Source organism: Mesocricetus auratus, unplaced genomic scaffold, assembly GCF_017639785.1.
Source record: "Mesocricetus auratus isolate SY011 unplaced genomic scaffold, BCM_Maur_2.0 Super-Scaffold_100008, whole genome shotgun sequence".
NCBI lineage: Eukaryota > Metazoa > Chordata > Mammalia > Rodentia > Cricetidae > Mesocricetus > Mesocricetus auratus.
In genome coordinates this window covers 731730-750249 of record NW_024429192.1, presented here as the reverse complement: position 1 = coordinate 750249, position 18520 = coordinate 731730, and the positions used below count along the sequence as shown (strand labels likewise).

The window sequence follows — 18520 nt, the reverse complement described above, 5'->3', positions numbered from 1 at the left end:
CATTCCGAGGAAATTCTGCACTCCAGTTTCCCAGGGAAGAGGAGCGGCCCGAGGTCCGTGCGCCCCGACTCCCCGCGCCTATCCTTGACCTTGGCCACGGGGGGAGGGGATGGGCCTGCGGGGCGGCGGCCGCCAGAGGGGGCAGCGGCTGAGAACTTGCTCAACTCGGCGCCGCCCTCTTCTGCCTCCTCCCCGTCCGCCCCGCCCCGTCCCGCCCGGCCCCGCAGCCCCGCGCGTTCACTGACTCGCCGAGCCCCCGCCGCGGGGATGGGCGCGCAGCTCCGAGCGCTCCTGCTCCCGCTGTTGGCGCAGTGGCTCTTGCGCGCAGCCCCCGCGCTAGCCCCGGCGCCCTTCACGCTACCCCTCCAGGTGGCTGCAGCCAGGAGCCACGGAGCCTCGGCCGTTCCCGGGCTCGGGACCCCTGAGGTGCCCCGCGCAGATGGCCTGGCGCTAGCGCTGGAGCCCGCCGGGGCTGCCGCCAACTTCTTGGCTATGGTGGACAACCTGCAGGGGGACTCTGGCCGCGGCTACTACCTGGAGATGCTGATCGGGACCCCGCCACAGAAGGTAGGACTTGAGGGCAGGGGCTTCTGGGAGCTGTCTCCGAGCGGTTTAATGTTGCCCCTAAAGCCGCCGCTTTCCCTGAGAGAAGAAAGGGATGTGGGGAGCATAGGTTGGATTGGTAGCTGCGGAGCGCGCTAGGGACGCGACAGGGAGCGCAGCCTCTGCCCCAGCACAGCTCAGGGGGTGTGAGCAAGTGTTTCAGAACTTGGTGGTCCTCCCCCACCCCGTGAGCCTGGCAGCTGAAGGGACCTGTAACCCGCTGCCTCTCCAGGAGCGACTCCTCCTTCCAGCTAGAGCGATACCTCCTAGGTGGGTGGGTGGGTGGAGGGGAGTCTTGGAAGAAGGTGTTGTTGGGTGGAGGGAAATCACTGGAGTTGATACTCTCCATGCTGTCTCATTGCTAAAGAGACTCTTGGCAGGCATCCAAGGCGCAGTACCTTTAAAGAGATTTCTCCATGAGCTCAGCTAAAAGATACTGGGTTCCGAAGTGTCTGTTTGCCCCGCAGAGTCGCCTGCCTTACTCGGAGTTGGTTTGCTGGCTTCCTCGTAGTAGTCCAGCTGCCCAGTCTCTGGGCGCCAAGCACTGTCAAGGCATGCACCCGGTGGGGTTGGAGAGTGTGAATACCATTAGCTACTGGGGAACTATACCAGGCGCATACCAAGGCGAAGACAAAACAAAACTGCAGTCCAATACAGGTTTCCTCTCCCCCTTGTCCCGATGTTCATTTAACACTTCGTGTAGCGAAGAACACAGACTCCTCCGAAGCACGGAATCTGGCAAGGAAAGAAGAGCTTCCCAGAAGTGATCCGACCTTCTCTGATCTACCCACTCGAGTTCAAGTTCTCTCATGAGTTGCCTTCACCGTACGAAGACACTTTTTTTTTAATCTTTAACGTTGTCGTTGGGGTTTTTCATGCTGATGTGATTGCCCATAAATAGAACATGCTCATGACTTTTGTATAATTCCAATTAAATTATTCAAGACTTTAAGAAGACACACCATGCTAATTTTTAAAAAGAAACGGCAGCGCAGAACAACTTCTGTAGTTATTTGGTTTCAAAAAAAAAACAACCTTAAAGAGTGTATTATTCTGTTCAAAACTTTGGTTGTGGTTGCTGTGCAGGATCCCTGTGTGCCCAGGGAAGACTGACTTGGGGCATGTGTCAGCTGAGGAAGCTTAGGGGCCCCAGAGCAGTCAGACCACCACGTGAGCACGATCCCAGGTGGTGGGAATCCTGTGGACCGCCTTCAGCAGGACTGCACAGTACAGGAGGGGCCTATTTCATACACAGGCCCTGACTGATTCCCCATTTGGGAAACTTCTGCCTTTAAGAATGAAAATTCTTGTTGCTTTTAGGGCAGAAGGGAACTCTTACTCTCCTGAAGTGAAGAAGGCTCTGCCGGTTCCAGAGCTGAGAAAGGGGAACCAGAAAAGGTTTTAAGGAGAAGACATCCCTCACAAAACGCTCCTCAGCCGCTGTTCGCTCCGTTGATAATTCAGTGGCCTTTGCTTTAAACTCAGCGATGAAGTTGAGTTAATTAAATTATCCCGGATGTAACAAACACCCTGGGTTTGTCACAGCTAAGGAAGTAGTTCCTCCAGAGTTCTCAGTTAGACTATAGCATGCTTTTAAAGAAGACTGTTTTTGTGACAAACACAAGTATCATTTTTGTGTCCCACAGGAGTGAGCTGTTCTGTATGATAGGACAATGGAGGGACAAGCTACTTCATGGCAAAATCTGTGCATCTGATCATCCCACTGTAAATGCTAGGTGTTGGTAACCTGCTTTGCAGTCTGCCCTGTGGTGTCTGGCACCAGCAGGGTTTTTGTTTGTTTGTTTTTTCCCTCTTAGTCTCCATAGTAGTTTTTTAATTAATTTTTATTTAAATTAAAAACAATCTTATTTTAAATACCAATTCCAGTTCCCTCTCCCTCTGGTCCTCCCATTTCTCCCATCGACCCCCCATCCCACCCACCCCCTTCCATTCTTCAGGGAGGGTGATGCCTCCCATGGGGGAAATCATCAAAGTCTGTCACATCATTTGGGGCAGGACTTAGGCCCTCCCACATGTGTCTAGGCTGAGAGAGTATCCTTCCATAGGGAATGGGTTCCCAAAGCCCATTCACGCACTAGGGATAAATATTGTTCCACTACCAGAGGCCTCAAAGACTGCCTAAGCCTCACAACTGACACCTACGTTCAGGAGGCTTGGTTAGGTCCTATGCTGGTTTCACAGCTGTCAGTCTTCATGCCTGTGCTACAAAGGATTCTTCCTAAGCAGTGATCCCTGACCCCAGGGTATTAGGGACTGTATGCCTGACTGTACCTAAAGTCTTCCCCGCCCTCTGATCACTCATTCTCCCTTTTAAGGCCATGCTGTAAGGAATGAACTGTGTGAGGATTTTGGACAAGAGGCTGGATATAAACCACAGCTCAGCAGACTTCCTGCTGTCCTATGGGAAGGCCAGGCATGGGGAGTGTGCTTACCCCTGCCCTGCTTGCTTTCATACAAGAACTGGGATCCATTGTCCTGCCCACCAACTCTGAGGAGTTACAGGCTTCTGCCCAGCAGCCTGAGAGAGCTTCAGAGCCCTGTACTGGTAGGCAGGCCCGTGCTGGCATGGGGATGAGAGTCAGGTTGCACGCTGATACCATTATGCGACTTCTATCTAACAGGAGAAACCAGCATTCACTGGAACCACACAATTTGGTCTTATTAATAATAATAATAAGGATGTTCAAAAGTGATTGTAATTATAGCAATTTCCATTATTAAAATATACTTTCGTGCTAACACAATAAATCCAACTGAAGATAGCAAAGGTCTGCAACTATATGCTTTTTTGGTGTCATGAAAAGGGCTCCGGGGCATTTTATTGCAAGGCTTCCTGCCATCTGCATTGGTGCGGATGACACAGCTGGCTAACTATTTTCACATTTAAGCTTTCAAATGTAAACATTTAACAAAGTACTTTGGCACATGTGCTCAGTTATTGATCAGCCTCTAAGCACAGCCATTGAAAGAGTTTTCTGTTTCTTTGAGTAACTTGCCCCAATCACATTAAGTTCACAGTTAAGTGAGGCTGCAAAAAGGAAGGCAGCCAGACAAGAGGGAACTGGGTGGGAAGGACACTAAGACCCTAACTGTTAAAGATGAGGGGGAAAGAGAAGACCAGAATTTCTCAGCAAGTTGCCCCTCATTTCTTCAGGTCAGACGTGGAAACCCTGGGCATTAGAAAAAAAGGTTCATTAGAAGATGTAATAGGAAGACAGACAGAACTCAAGGAGACACAGAAACAGGGCCACCTTCCTTTATTTCTTGCATATCCGATGCAGGGTGTCGTACTAAACAACTTGTTCTGTGGGGTGTGGGATTAAACCCAAACTCGAAAAGTATTCGCCATTGAGTGTTGTGCCCCCCACTCCCATCCCCTGACCCCCGACCCCACTTTACTCCTCAGGCTAAGCAGATTCTCATTGGATTTTTTTCATGCTTTCCCATGGACACTGTACAATCATTTGACTTAATTTTAAGATGGAAACTGGGACTTGTGCTGAGTCAGGCACGTCTCCACAGCCAAGCTGTGAAGGGGCTGGTCTGTCCGCACCATCAGGCTCCATCTGCACTCATGCCCCTGTCTTAAGAGTCCTGTCGGCCCCGCCCACCCGGTCTCAGCTGTAATGACCTTGGAAAAGAGCCATCTTCCCTTTTCTGAGTGGTTTAGTGTTGTTGAGGACACTGAGGTGCTTTTGTGTCATATATAACCAGGGCCAAGTGGTTCCCCACTCTGAGTCCTCAGTCCCCCAGGGTTGATGTTCTGTTACCTCTGCATTAGTTTCTTCATCTCCATAACAAACCTCCATAGCCCAGAGGCTCAAACAATTGGAATCTATTCCTTCATGGTTCTAGAGGCCAGAATCCCAAAACTAGGGTGTCAGTGACAGAAACGTCCTACGTCTGGAGGCTCCAGGGGAGGATGCTTCATCTCCTGGTCTTAGCATCTTATGTCCTTCACTTGTAGCTGTGTATCTGCAAAGACTCGCATTACTGTCAAAGGTTCTGGGCCTAGGTTTCCAACTCACACAGTCATGCTCCACATAACAAAATCTCCATCAGCACTGGACCTCGCAGACAAGGTTGCTCCCATAAAACTGCATGGTCTATGATGTTACAGCCATCTATCTTAGTCACTTTTCCTGTTGCTGTGATAGAAGACTGATAACAGAAAATTAAAGGATAAAGGGTTGATTCTGTCTCACAGTTCAAGGACAAGTCCATCATGGTGGGAAGACCAAGGTGGCCGGCGCTTGAAGAAGTCCATCATATTGCTTTCACAACCAGAATGCAGCAAACAAGGAGTGCACGCTACTGCCTAGCTCCCCTTATCCATTTTGTACAAGTACCCCATTCAGGGAATGGTGCCAGCCACAGTGGGGCAGGTCTTTCTACCTCATTTAACATAATCAAGGCAATCCTCCACAGGCTTGTTCAGCGGCCCATCTCCCAGGTGATTCTAGATTTTGCCAAGCTGACAGTTAACACTAGCAATCACACCATCTAAGTGTGTGATTTTTTCACAATGACAAAATTGCCTAATGTCACATCTCAGAAATATCCCAATCCACCAACAGTGCCTGTGTCTACTTGGGGGCACACGATTTTATTTTCAAGTCCTTTTAATTCCATAGATCTCACTTGTCAATAATTCCAAGTTGGAGTTCAGATGCAACATTCCTTAAGATTGATGAGCAGATGGTGATTTGGGTTGTATTAGCCAAAGGCCTGTGGTAAGACAGAGGGGTCAGTGGGAGGGGATTTCTGATGCTCTTCTGCATTCTTGTGTTGGTTTCCCCATTAGAGAATGGCCATGTAAATGTTTAGAGTGTCCCTTATCAGGTGCCTAGTTCTATAGTGGCTGGAATTTGTGTGTATTGGTTGAAGCCACCCAAAGTCTGCAAAGCCAGATCAGCATTATTTAAACACTCTTGTTGAAGTTTGTGTTGTATAGACATTATCAGGTACCAGTCACCCTTCAAGAATCAGGATATGTTTAATAGGGAGTCTGTCCAAGGACTCTTTCCTGACACACCCTGAGTATCTGCTTTCCTTGAGTCAGAGGTAAGCCAGCCTAACCTGTTTGAGGTTAGCTGCCTGGTCTTCCTGTTTCCTTCAGGATGCTTGCAGTCCTCACTAACTAAACACCAAAAGAGAAAGAGTAAGATTAGCCTTTGCTATCTTTGTTTGCTTTCTGTTGATAATACCATAGATTGGGTGAGTTATGGAGTTTATTTTGTCTTGTGTTTCTGGTCCAAAGTTGAAAGACTGTGTCTGGGGCTGTCTCCTTATTGACAGAGTCCCAAGGAGGCATCACATGGAGAGGGCTAACCAAACTGGCTTTTGGAGCTGGCCCACCCTCAAGGTACTTTTCACCAGCCATTCTTTTAACACCAGAGTGGTTTGAAACACTCATAACAAAAGAGCTTAGATCAACTCCTAATTGCCATACCTCTTCCTGTAACATAGTAGAGAATACATGTGAACAGTGAGGTTGGAGGCAAACCACTGTGTCAAACCATAATCGTTATTTTACATACTGGCTTAGCTCTGGGTTCTCCAGTCTGGTGGCTTTCTCAGTCTCTGTAGGCTCTGGCTACGTGCTATGGGACTTATTTTCCATCTTAGCTTTTGGCTTCTGGGATCAAGCCTTTGACTTTGGGTGCAGGGTCCACCCAGGCTTGGAACTGCTAATGCCTGCCTCCTCGTCATGCAGAGTTCAGCTGGAGCAGGATGTCTGTATACGGATGAGAAAGATGTCTCCCACCTAAGCCTTGCTTTTAAATTTCTTATTACATTTGTGTATTTATTGTAGGAAGGGCATGAATGTGCCACAGAACATTTGTGGAGGTCAGAGGGCAACCCCTTCTGTAGTGTGGGTCCCAGGGTTCAAACTCAAGTCATTAGGCTTGAGGACAAGCACTGTTAGCGTCTGATGAGCCTTCTCTCTAACCCACATCTCTTTTTTTGACCAATGGTTGGATTTCTGTCTCTTTGGAGGTCTTGCTGTCTGCTTGGTTCCCTTCTGGTCACCTTGTTCTGCTGTCCAGCACTTGTCAGTCAATGGTTAAGTTGTGGATACAGGCAGATTGCTTCTTTGAGGGGAAATGGCTTCTCTGGGCTTTTCTAACTTCTGGCTGTGAAGACACAGTTGTGGGTGGAGTGTGGGGAAGGTTGAGTATTCCATATTCTCTGTCACTTTCCTGACCCTGTGAGTCTATGTGTATGAGACACAGGTGAGCTGGACACCACTCAGCTCCTCTTAGTTCATGCTTGACATTATTGCTACCGAACAAAAATGGTCATATTTTAGAATTTTCCGAAGAAGAAGAAAAAATGCCTGGTCATGCTGACACACCAGGCTGGGAATAAAAGCAATGCTTTTGAGTTAATGAGTGGCCATCCAACGCAGGTCCCTGGGTGCATGTTGGGGTTGTATTACCTGGTACATTGTATACCTGTGCTTGGAAACACACAATGTTAATGCTGTTGTGTTAGGAGGATGGAGAGGACTGTCTTGGGTGGGGAATCAGGGCATGCCCTGCATCAGCTCCATCATTCTGGGGTGCCATGGTTGCAGTAGGGAAAAGCATCTTTTTTCATCTTACTCGAGCTTCAGAGTGTCAAAGAGCTAAGCACCGCCTCTTGGTCTCACCACTGGCTCCACTTTACAAATGGCTTTGGCGATGGGAAGGAAACAGGTTCTGCGTGTCAGTCATGCACACCCCCGACAGAGGCATAAGACAGAAATTACTGTGTGTGGATGTGTTAGGACACTCTGTGACAACACTGAAGTCACTGGGTTCTGACCCTACCAACAGTGACTTGTTGCTAGATATAAAGCCGCATCTTGCTGAAGGTGGACACAGATTCCGTGTGTTTCTGGGGGAACAATAGAACCTTTCCACCCTATTTGGCACCAAAGAGCTTTTCCCATTGGAAGCCCCTCTGGGCAACAAGTGTGTCTCTGTGATGTGATATGCCTAACATTTTGAGTGCTGAACCCAGATCTGTTATTTGCTGGATATTGGATGCTGGGAGGAAGTTAATGAACTTGTCTAAGCCTCAGTTTCCCAACTTACAAATTAGGGAATTTTATCCGATGATCTAAGGTTTTATGGAAGTTTGAACCCTCCTCAAATGTGATCTGTTCTATTGGCCAGAACCTTTGATGAGTCATTTAGGGGAGCTGCAGAAAGGCAGGATCTAGTGCCCCAGTCAGCAAGGATGAGAGCTACTGCTTGCTCAAAGGACATCAGGAATCATTGCTGAAAGGGATCCGCTGGTTCACCAGAGCCAGCTACAATGCAGAGTCCTGGGGCAGGGTCCTCACTTCCTACATGAAATGGTGTTCCGTGCCTGAAATTCTGCCATGCCTCATACCCCTCAGCCATGCTGCATTCTGTCCTTAGACTCTATCTGAAGGTCACCGCAGTGGCTAGTACCTCTGCTATCCCATGCAGAGTGGCCAGTTCTCATCTTCCTAGACATGTCCCTGGGCGTTTCCCCTCATTGTCCGCTTTAGAAACTCTCTTCTTTAAGCAGATTGTGTTCCAGAAGCTTCCTTGTGTTGGACAGTTGGGAAACCTGAAATGTAAGTCCTTTCAGTGGGCTGCTCAGAGCTGTGTGGAAGGCAGCCTTTTGAAATGCCCTGCCTACACAGAGCCTTCGCTTTGAATCCAGAAAGCTTGAAACTTCCAGTGTGCCACTAATAAGGCAAAACGAAAAGGAAAAAGGTGTTCAGAATCCAGAAGATGCCCTATGCTTCTGTGTTGACCTTAAAGGAGCTCTATCACCTGTGGTCACTTTGCTGTCTCCTCGTGATTGTGACTCACACTGGTTGGTGCTCCAGGATCTGCACAGCGGTAGTACAGATGGAATTAAACTAACCAGCATAGATTCTTATTGACTTAAAGCTTATTGGTAGACTGGGCTGGTCCATCAGTGAGTCCTAGTTATCTTGCCTGTCTCCACCTCTCCAACTCTGGATTTATAACCACATTCCACCATGTCTGGCCTTTTCACATGGGCTCTCCATTTGCTATCTATGGTGGGGTCATGGTCTGAGCTCCCCAATCTCTCAGTGAGCTGCTCATTGTCTAATGCAGAAAGGGGGTCATGCTATCCATTGGGCTCTGTTGTACTCTCCAGGGCTGTCCTCTGGGAAAATAGAGATCCCCCATACACACTTTGTCTCTATCTGTATTTTCCTTAAGACTCATTTTAATTTATTTATTTGTGTGTGTGTGTGTGTGTGTGTGTCTATGTGTGTCTCTGTGTGTGTGTGTCTGTGTGTATCTGTGTCTGTGTGTGTCTGTGTCTGTGTGTGTTCGCAAGTGCATATATGTATGATCATGTGAGTTGAATACTGGTAAAGTCCAGAAGAGGGCAGCAGGCCCCTTGGAGCTGGAGTTAATAGGCAGTATGAGTCTCCTGATATGAGTTCTGGGGACTGAACTCCAGTTCTCTGTAAGAGCAGTATGTGATCTTGACCACTGAATCATCTCTCTACCCCCCCCACTTCCTTTATTTTATTAATTATTTGCTTTTTTTTTTTGAGACAGGGTTTCTCTGTGTAGCCCTGGCTGTCCTGAAACTCTCTCTGTAGACCAGGCTGGCCTTGAACTCACAGAGATCCATCTGCCTCTGCTGCTCCGCTCACAACTTTCTTAAAATAAGCTGTTCTGGGCTGGAGAATAGCTAGATGCATCACTGTCACCCTGTCACTCATGGTTTTAGTGCCCACCCGTGTTAGACAGGATGGGAAATGGCAGGAAATCTAGACTGACAAAACATCTGTCCCAAACATCTGTGTTTTAAATTATGCCTGTCCTTACAGATGGGTCAGAACAGTCTACCAATAAGCTTCAGGTCAGTAAGAGTCTATGCTAGTTTTCATCCATTTGATACAAGCTTCAGTCATTTGGAAAAAGAGAACCTTAACTGAGAAAATGTCTCCAAAAGATTGACCTATCGGGCTAGTCTGTGTGGCGTTTTCTTGATTAATGGTTGATCTGGGACTTGCCACCCCTGGGCGTGTGGTCCTGGGTTCTATAAGAAAGCAGGATGAACAAACCATTAGGAGCAAGCCTGTAAATAGTGTTCCTCTGTGGTCTCTGCTTCAGCTCTTGAGTCCAAGTTCCTGCCCTGCTTGAGTTCCTGTGCCAACTTAACTCAATGATGGGTTGTGATGGGATGTGTAAGTCAAATGATGAGCCCTTTCCTCCCCAACTTGCTGTTGATCTCTGTGTTTATCACAGTAATGGAAAGCAAACTAACACAGAGATCATCTAAAAAAAAACGTAGCAACACCTGAGAAATAACACACACAATAATTACATGTGTAACAGACACACACACACACACTCATCTGACATGTGTCAGCATGAACGGCGGAAAGATGCCCTCATCCCTCCACCCCTAGCCCATTAATGCCTCAGACAGGTGGATGATGGGGGAAGTCCTGTGTATATGTTAATAAAGTACTGTTGGCCAATAGGGAAGCAAGATAGGTGGGACTAGGAGTCAAGGAGGATTCTGGGAAAGAGAAACACAGGGAGTCACGATGTAGCCTCCAGAGGAGTAAAAGGTCCGGACACTTTCTCCAGTAAGAGAAATACTTAGATTAGCAATTATGAGTTAAATACTTAAGTCAGAGCTAGCCAGTAAGAAACAAGCAAACGGCTAACAGCTTCATAATTAATATAGCCTCCTGTGTGTTTATTTGGGACTGATGCGGCTCTGGAAACAGGCTGGCCGGAAGGCTGTACTCTACAGGTGGAGGAGCTGGCCCTGGGGTCATAAGAGTGGGAGGACTATCCCTGCCTCTCACCAGCTGCAGCACTCGGGGAGACTGGCCTCTGCACCTCACCTGGGCGACACAGTAGAGCTGGTGATAGAGTTGATGGTATAGGTGTAGAAAAGCTGACCCTGAGGGCGTGAAAGCAGAACTGGTCCCGTCTCTTGCTCATTGCTGCAAGGGGTGAACTTGTCAGGGCAATACTGGAGAGTGCACCCTGGTGGTGAGGACAGGGGAGAACTGGCGGGCAGACCGAACTTGCAGCTACCCAGGCCCAGCACCAGCGTCATGACTTGGCCGCCCCAACATCCACCCCATCTATGATCTGCTGGAGCACATGAAGGGACCTGATCCACAGACCCAAAGCTGCAGTATCTCCACAACACAGGGCAACAACAGGATAGCCAAGAGGAATCCAAGTGAGGACCCAGCATCAATAGTGTAGTAGAAACCAGAGACCTGAAACTAGACCAATGACTCTTTGCAATGAACCCTTGCAAGTAAAGATACATGGACAAAGGGGTTTACTGCCTGACTCACTGTGTCTCACTGCAGGTTCCATGATGAGATTTTTACCACCTCCCCCTTTTCCTTTTTCCTCTTAGATTTTGTTTTATTTGGGGGAGGGTACAGGGGTGGAGGGGAGATGGGGAAATGAATGGTATCAATATATATGATGTAAGAGACATAGAATATATTTTTAAAAAGTAAAAAAAAAAAAAAGAAAACGCACTTACATATACCCCACACTCATATACATACACACAAACTCAAGGGAACTAATCCACTATTAATACATGTCCGGGAAGACAGGGACAGTGCATATAAAGCAAGTATTTTCTTCCCATTGTGAGAAGCAGCTGTGGCCACATGTTCTGGGATCTTAGTGCAGCATCAAACATAGGGGTAAGAGTTCTAGAAAATTGAGTTCTAGTGGGCAAAGGGAACACTACCCAAAGCAAAACAAAGGAAGCTAGAAGCCTAACAAAGTGGGTCTGTATCCCAAAGGAATCTGAACCCTGTTCTCTTACCCAAAGTTGGGTTTGTATCACCAGGGCAGTGCTTTCCTCTCCATCTCCAGGGGAGGTAGAAAGAGTTACTGCCTTAGAAGGTTGTAACAAGCATTCTTCCCGCCAGCCTGGTCTCTGAGCTGCATAGGTCCCAAATGAACATGCAGGACGCTATATTCATTATGAAGCTGTTGGCCAATTGCTATGGTTTCTTATCAGCTAACTCTGACTTACTTGTTAACCAATAATTGCTAATATATATTTTTATAAGGTCTTATCTTACCGAGGATGCAGCCTCATGTGTCCTCTCTTCCTGCGATCACATGGCAACTCTTTATTCTTGACTACATTTCCCAGAATCCTTCTGGACTCCTAGTCCCACCTATCTTGCTTCCATATTGGTCAACAGTACTTAATTTATCAACCAATAGGACAACATATACACAGAAGGACTTCCTCCATCAGAGGGTCAAATACACATATACAGGAGCATCTTAGTTTGGGTGATCGTGTTCTGCTCAGGAGATGTGAGGGTGTTGGAGCTGGCCTCTACTAGGTGAGATCAGATGTTGGCCAGCATTGTACAATACACAGGATGGCCACCTCATACGGAAGAATCTGATCTGAGAGCAAGGCATGCTGGTTATGCTGTCGCTCAAGGACTGGCCTGGAGCAGCTGTTCAGAGTAATGGGGAGAAATGTATAGGCTCAGGGGAACATGACAGAGGGTCTCCATGCCTGCCCTGTGACCATCGTTGTTGCTGTCTTTTAGTGTTCCTGGAATTGGGCGTGTCACAGATTCAGTAAGCCATTAGGAAGGTTAAAAGTCACTTCTGCCCAAACTGATAGGGGTCAAAGAGGGAAAGGAATGTCGGGCTAAACTCAGGAAGGACGGGTGTTGTTCTGCTGTGCATATTTATTAAGCCCCTCCTATGCACCAAGCCTGTGCTAAGCCCTGGGATTGACAGTTAACCACGCAGAGAAGGCCCTTGTTTTTACACATGCAGTGTTCGTCTTAGGAAGACAGATTGTGAAGAAAGCAAACAGTGTTTGCAAGAATGCTGCGCCAAGGTGCAGCCTGGGAGCCCATGCGGGGGAACGAAGACTGCAAAACAAAGGCTGGGGGAAAGACACGGCTGAGCAGGTGCAGATGGAGCTAAACGGGCGTGCTGAGAGTGACAAGCCTGCAGAAGATGGAGCAAGCACTCCAGGGTGAGCCAGGAGGTACAGGTGGCCTCGTCGTGCTGTATGTATGTGGGGGGAGGGGGTTACATGTGCGTGAGTGTGTATGTACGTGTGTGTGCATGCCCAGGTGTACACATGTGCATGAGTGTGTGTATGTGTGTGTGTACACGTGTGTACGTGCCCATGTGTGCACATGCACAAGTATGTGTGTATGTATGTGTGCACACGTGTGTACGTGCCCATGTGTGCACATGTGTGTGTGTATGTATGGGTGTGTATACATGCACTCATGTGTGCGTGCATGTGTTCTCAGACCTTGCTTCAGCAGGCAGGAGATCTTCTTTCATCTACTTTATAAAAATGCTTTGGGATTTGGTTTATAAAGGGAAAAAAATGCCTTACATTATTGGTATAATACGTGCATTATACCACACCACTTGTGGTCAGTGTGCCTGTGTAGAGACTAAGTTGTGGAGGGTATAGTTAAATATAGATGGCCTGAGTGGTTTCTGAATTACAAAGGAAAATTAAACTCTGAGTGCCAGAGAGGCAGTATGGTAGAGACTATTTACCCCTTTATGTGTGATATGTGGCAGTCTCTTCATTGGGGGTCCTCAGGACAGGCTTGAAGGAGGGAATGAACATGCTTGGTGTCCTTAGAAAGTGATCCCAGGAGATCCTGGGAAAGCTGTGTGTTCAGGAGACAGTATATTAGCTACTTCTCTGTTGCTGTGATAGAACTCCGTGGCTTATAGAAGGAAGGGTTTATTTGGGCCTGTGGTTGCATAAGAATAGGAGTCTGTTACCACCACTGTAGGGAGGCATGGCAGCAGGCAGGTGTGTTGGCTGGAGCAGCAAGTGGAGAGAGCACATCATTCATTTACTGTAAGCAGAAAGAGCAAACTCGAAGTGCTGAGAATCTTTAAACTCTCATAGCCCACCTTCGTTGACACATTTCCCTTATAAAGGCTGCACCTCCTAAACCTCCCCAAACAGTCCACCAAACAGGGTTGGAGAGTGCAGATCCATGACCTAGTGGGGACATTCTCATTCAGACTACCACAGGAGGTCTCCAGGAGATAATGTCAAGTAAGCACACCAGGCTGGGCTGAGGACAAGAGGGCCAATGGTGCCACCACCCAATCCTGTCACTCATGTGCTGGGACTGATATTGCCCACCACCAAATGCACAGAGTATAATTTAGTCCACTGTCCCACATCACCTGAAATCTAGCTCTGAATGCCTCTGTGAGTCAGACTGGAGTGGGCACTAGGTCGGGCTTCCCTTTGAACTTTTTTCTGGAAGATGACAGTACATTGTGTGAGGTACTCAGCAAGAAAGGGTGGCTGGTGGTGAAGGGAGATTATGTTTGAGGCTAAAAACAACCACAAACTCACCTTTGAAAGATGAGTGTTCCGCCGGTAAAGACTTTGGAATAGCTGGTGCCTCACATTGCAGAATCACAGGAAAGGCTTGGGACACTAAAGGTGTCTAATCCACTGACTTCCTGTGACCCATGACCACATTTAACAAAAGACACTTCTAGTAGCTTCCACACAGAGAAAAATCTAGCATACCACAGTTTTATTGTACTCTTACCAATACAAAATTCTTAAGTATAGGCAGACCACACATACAGAGGTGATCGCCTGGAGCATAATGGGGTTAAGCAACTATGGTTGCCTTGACGATGCAGGCATTGTGGGACCCAAACACAGGGTGTTGCTTTCAATATACATACACAAACTGCCTACCACCTATCGTAAAGGTATGGCAGTGCAGTTAGGAAAAGTACATCTTACTTGAGAAGTACAATGGGAAACACTAATATTGGTTTATCGGTGTACTATGTTCTTATTGTTATTTGGAAGGTGCCTATTTCTACATATAATAGAAACGCAGTAATACCCAGCCTCAGGCTGGCTCTTCAGCTGAGATGCCAGAGGAAAGCATACCATTCTGATGTGGTAACTCTCAGGCTGTTCTAGAGGAACCAGTTTGTAGTAGCAAGGTTGTGATATTAATGAACTTGATCCTGTAGAAGCCTAGCTTAGTCTGTCTGTTTATGTCTTGGTTTTTAACAGAAAGGCTTACAAGGTTTTTATATTTTAGTCTAAAAACAGGACAGGGGATACTGCTCAGTGGTTAAAATTTCTGCCTAAGTTGTGGGTGAGCATGGTCTCCTGATTATAATTCCAGCCTTGAAGGCAAGGTAGAAGATCTGCAGAGCATACTGGCTAGAGAGACCAGGTGTATTTGATTGAGAGGCCCTGCCTCTATGAATACAGTGGAAGAGCAATTAATGGATGGTTTCCTTGGGCGTCCATATTGCACATGCACTCGCGAACACAAATACCATATACACAGGCGCTCTCTCACACACACACAAGCATGCATACCACACACACACACACACACACACACACACGAATCTTAAAAGTGAAAAACATGTAAATTAAGGATTCAATGATGGAAATACTTTGAATATTAGCACACTGTTTTACTAGAAAAGGGTAAAATGACAACTAAAAAGTTTATGAAGTGAAAGAAAAGCATTCTAGCAAGATAATTTGTTACTGAAGAAAGAAAAAAATGTTGCCTCAAACTTAGATTATGCATGTAGTATCTTTAAAATCTTCAGTAGTGGTGCATTAGAGCAGTTAACTGAAGCAATACTCTAGAGCAATTTACTGAAGATGTTCCCTAAAGTGGTATAGCCAGGTAGTTTATTGAATCAGTATACTAAAGTTCACCGAGGCAGTCCACCAAGGTGTTTCTCTAAGTGGTTCGTTGAAGCCGTACTATGATGCTGTTCTCTGAGGTGATGGTTGACTGAAGAGGTACACTGAAGCAGTCCATTAATGGAGTTTCTTGAAGTGGTACATGGTGGGCCTTCATGCCTGCTTGCTCGTCCACAGACACGTTGGTTCTCCAAACTCAACTCATGGGAAGCCCTTGTTCATCTACTAGGCTGTGTTTTTACACTGCTTTCCCTAGATATGGGTAGACTTACAAATCTTGGTATAGTGCTCAAAACAGAAATAGGCTCATGCAGATTTGTACCCAGGTCCAATGGCTGCACCAAGGAGCCTAGGTGTGCAGTATGCTGCATTGTGTGGGTAGATACATGCTGTGATGTTCCCACAACACACAACAACCTAGCACATTCTTATTGTTAGTTTGTATGACTATATGCACATGTCAAGGTATGCACTACTTTTAAATCATTTTTATTGGTGAATACCTACACATTTTGGCTTAACTGTATTACTTTCCATAGAGATAACTTTGGTGGTCCCTCTTTCTGGTTTCTCTCCATCCCACTGGTAGAGCCCACGATGCTGCTTGGTTTAGTCAGGTTGCAGGCAATGTACTGTACTGTGTTTATAGAAAGCAGCTTCACCTTGCACCCAAGAATGACCTTCCTCTTTCTCTCCATATATGAACTGGTGCATCACTGGGGACCTACTTGTGTCCTGAGCTTATGAATCATGAAGCTGACTGTCTGGTCCGAAGATCTCAATCTTTGCATCAGATGTAGTGAGTCAGACCTGCAGACCTCCAACTAACTGTAAGCCTCCTTGTTCTCCAGCCCAGCACTCCCAGGACTCTCTGGGGAGGTGGAGCTCCTGGGCCTCTGCACACCCACAGATACAAGGTTTTGCTCTTTCCCATTTCTCCTCAAATCTGTAAGCACCTCAGATCTCCAGTCTATGGGAGAGTGGCTGGATGGTACGGGGGCCCAGAGTCTGTACCTACTCTCGCCAAATGACGTCTGGATTTGAAGCTCCTCTTATATGGTCTAGACCGATGCTGAGGACGATCACGATGCATTCATGATTCCTGGGTCTTTGTACATTAACTGCCTCTTTACTTTCTGGAAACTTCCGAGACAACCTAGTATTCATGATGGTGTGAGTGATAGTTAATATTGTTAAACTGAAAGGATCTTGAATCACCTAGGAAACAAGCCTCTGGGCATGCCTGTGAGGGAATATGTAGGTTAGGTTAATAGAGATGGGAAAACTCAGCTTAAGTGTGAGCACCATGAATAAAAAGGAGAAAGTGAAGTGAGCATCACTGTTCATCTCCCTCTGCCTCCTAATTGTCATTCCTGATTAGTGATGCAATGTGACCGGATGTCTAAATCCTCTGTCACCACAACTTCCCGACTATGGAGGGCTGTGCCCCCAGAACATGAGCCCAAACAAACCCGTCCTTCTTTAAGTTGCTTTTGTCAAGCATTTGCTCACAGCAATGAGAAAAGTAACCAATGTAGCATGGTCAGGTCTTTTTTCTTTCTTAATTAAATTCCAGACTTACTGTGATGTGTAGCACTGATTGTCAATGTGTGGCAGGATCTGGACTCACCTAGGAAACACAGCATGGGCATGTTTTCCAGGGAGTGTCTAGAGGTGGTTGCTTAAGGTGGGAAGACCACCTTAACTGTGGGTGGCATCATTTCATGGGCTGAGCTCAGAGACTGAATGCAGACAGTCATCCCTCTCCTTTCTGACTGGATGCAATGCGACCAAACCTTCTCAAGCTCCCACCACATGCTTTCTCCACCACCATGGACTGTGCCCTTAAAGTGTGAGCCCAAGCCAACCCTCCCTTCCTTAAGTTGCTTCTTTTTTTTTTTTTTTTTTTTTTTGGTTTTTTGAGACAGGGTTTCTCTGTGGCTTTGGAAGCTGTCCTGGAACTAGCTCTTGTAGACCAGGCTGGCCTCGAACTCACAGAGATCCACCTGCCTCTGCCTCCCAAGTGCTGGGATTAAAGGCGTGCGCCACCAACGCCCGGCCCCCTTAAGTTGCTTCTTGTGGGGCATTTTTGTCATAGCAGTGAGAAAAGTTTCCAGTGAGTTCAGTCTAAGAACTCTCCAGAGACATGTTCTCAGCTCCTTTTGACCCCCCCCCCTTGTCTAGACATTGAACCTTCTAGCCTGGTGGCCCTGATTCCCAATCTCTGTCTATTAAGTCCCCTTCTGCTTTTACTTGGCACCATGATTTTTAACTTTCAGCTTTCCCCTGAATGCTTTCTTGTTTGTGTTTCAGCTGAATTTCTTCTTTCTCGGGGGAAATTAATAATGATTTTGTTTGACACGTTCCTCCTGCCTTTTATGTTTCTCCTCCGAGAGCCTTTTCTCAGTGTAGGTACTCTTAATGTATTCCCATCATCATATTTCTGTTCCCATTTGAAGGGGAAGTAGGAGGGGGCTCTCTGGAAGCTCAGCACTGTGCATACAAGGTCTAGAACACATTTATCGACACCCATGTGTAATGTTAGAGATATGCAGTGACAGGGATTCTGTGGTGTGACTGTATACGTTATTAAGAGGCTGAACTCAAGTACCTTCCATCTCTTCTTCAGACCCAAAGCATTTCATCATAGCATAGCTTCCTTTGTGATACAGGTCAGAGATTCCCTGAAGGACTTAGGGAAATAAAAGGTTATTTTGTTAGTCAAAATATAGGTGTGGCCTCTTTATATTTTTTTAATCCTTTTATACTTCTAATTTATTTAGTGTGTGTAGATGGAAGTTTCTGTCTTGCCTGGTCCTGCAGCCCTTAGTCCCAAATAAACACACAGAGGCTTCGTTTAATTACAAACTATTTGGCCAATGGCTTAGGCTTCTTCCTGGCTAGCTCTCTCTTAATTATTAACCCATTTCTATTAAACTATGTATTCCCATTAGGCTGTGGCTTACCCGTAATGTTACCCTTTGGCATCTATATGGCATCTCTCTGGTGACTCTCTCTGTTCTCCTTTTCCAACATTCTTACTCTGGGAGTTCTGCCTATACTTCCTGCCTTGCTACTGGCCAATCAGCATTTATTCACCAACCAATAAGAGAAACACATATTCACAGCATACAGAAGGACATCCCCCATCAAGTGTGTG

The 18520-nt window shown here is 46.7% G+C and overlaps 1 protein-coding gene across 4 annotated transcripts in view; it reads left to right on the top strand.

The window, feature by feature from the left end:
* The first annotated feature begins 231 nt into the window (after positions 1-231).
* Bace2 (beta-secretase 2) overlaps positions 232-18520 on the top strand; it is a 127582-nt gene continuing 109293 nt past the window's right edge. Inside the window, exon 1 of one of the 4 annotated variants that reach the window (XM_021229410.2) lies at positions 232-567. In XM_021229410.2, the coding sequence (XP_021085069.1) occupies positions 268-567 (300 nt within the window). In that variant the 5' untranslated portion in view covers positions 232-267. The remainder of the gene's footprint in view (positions 568-18520) is intronic. The other 3 variants (XM_040750388.1, XM_040750389.1, XM_005073783.4) reach the window with 3 other exon arrangements.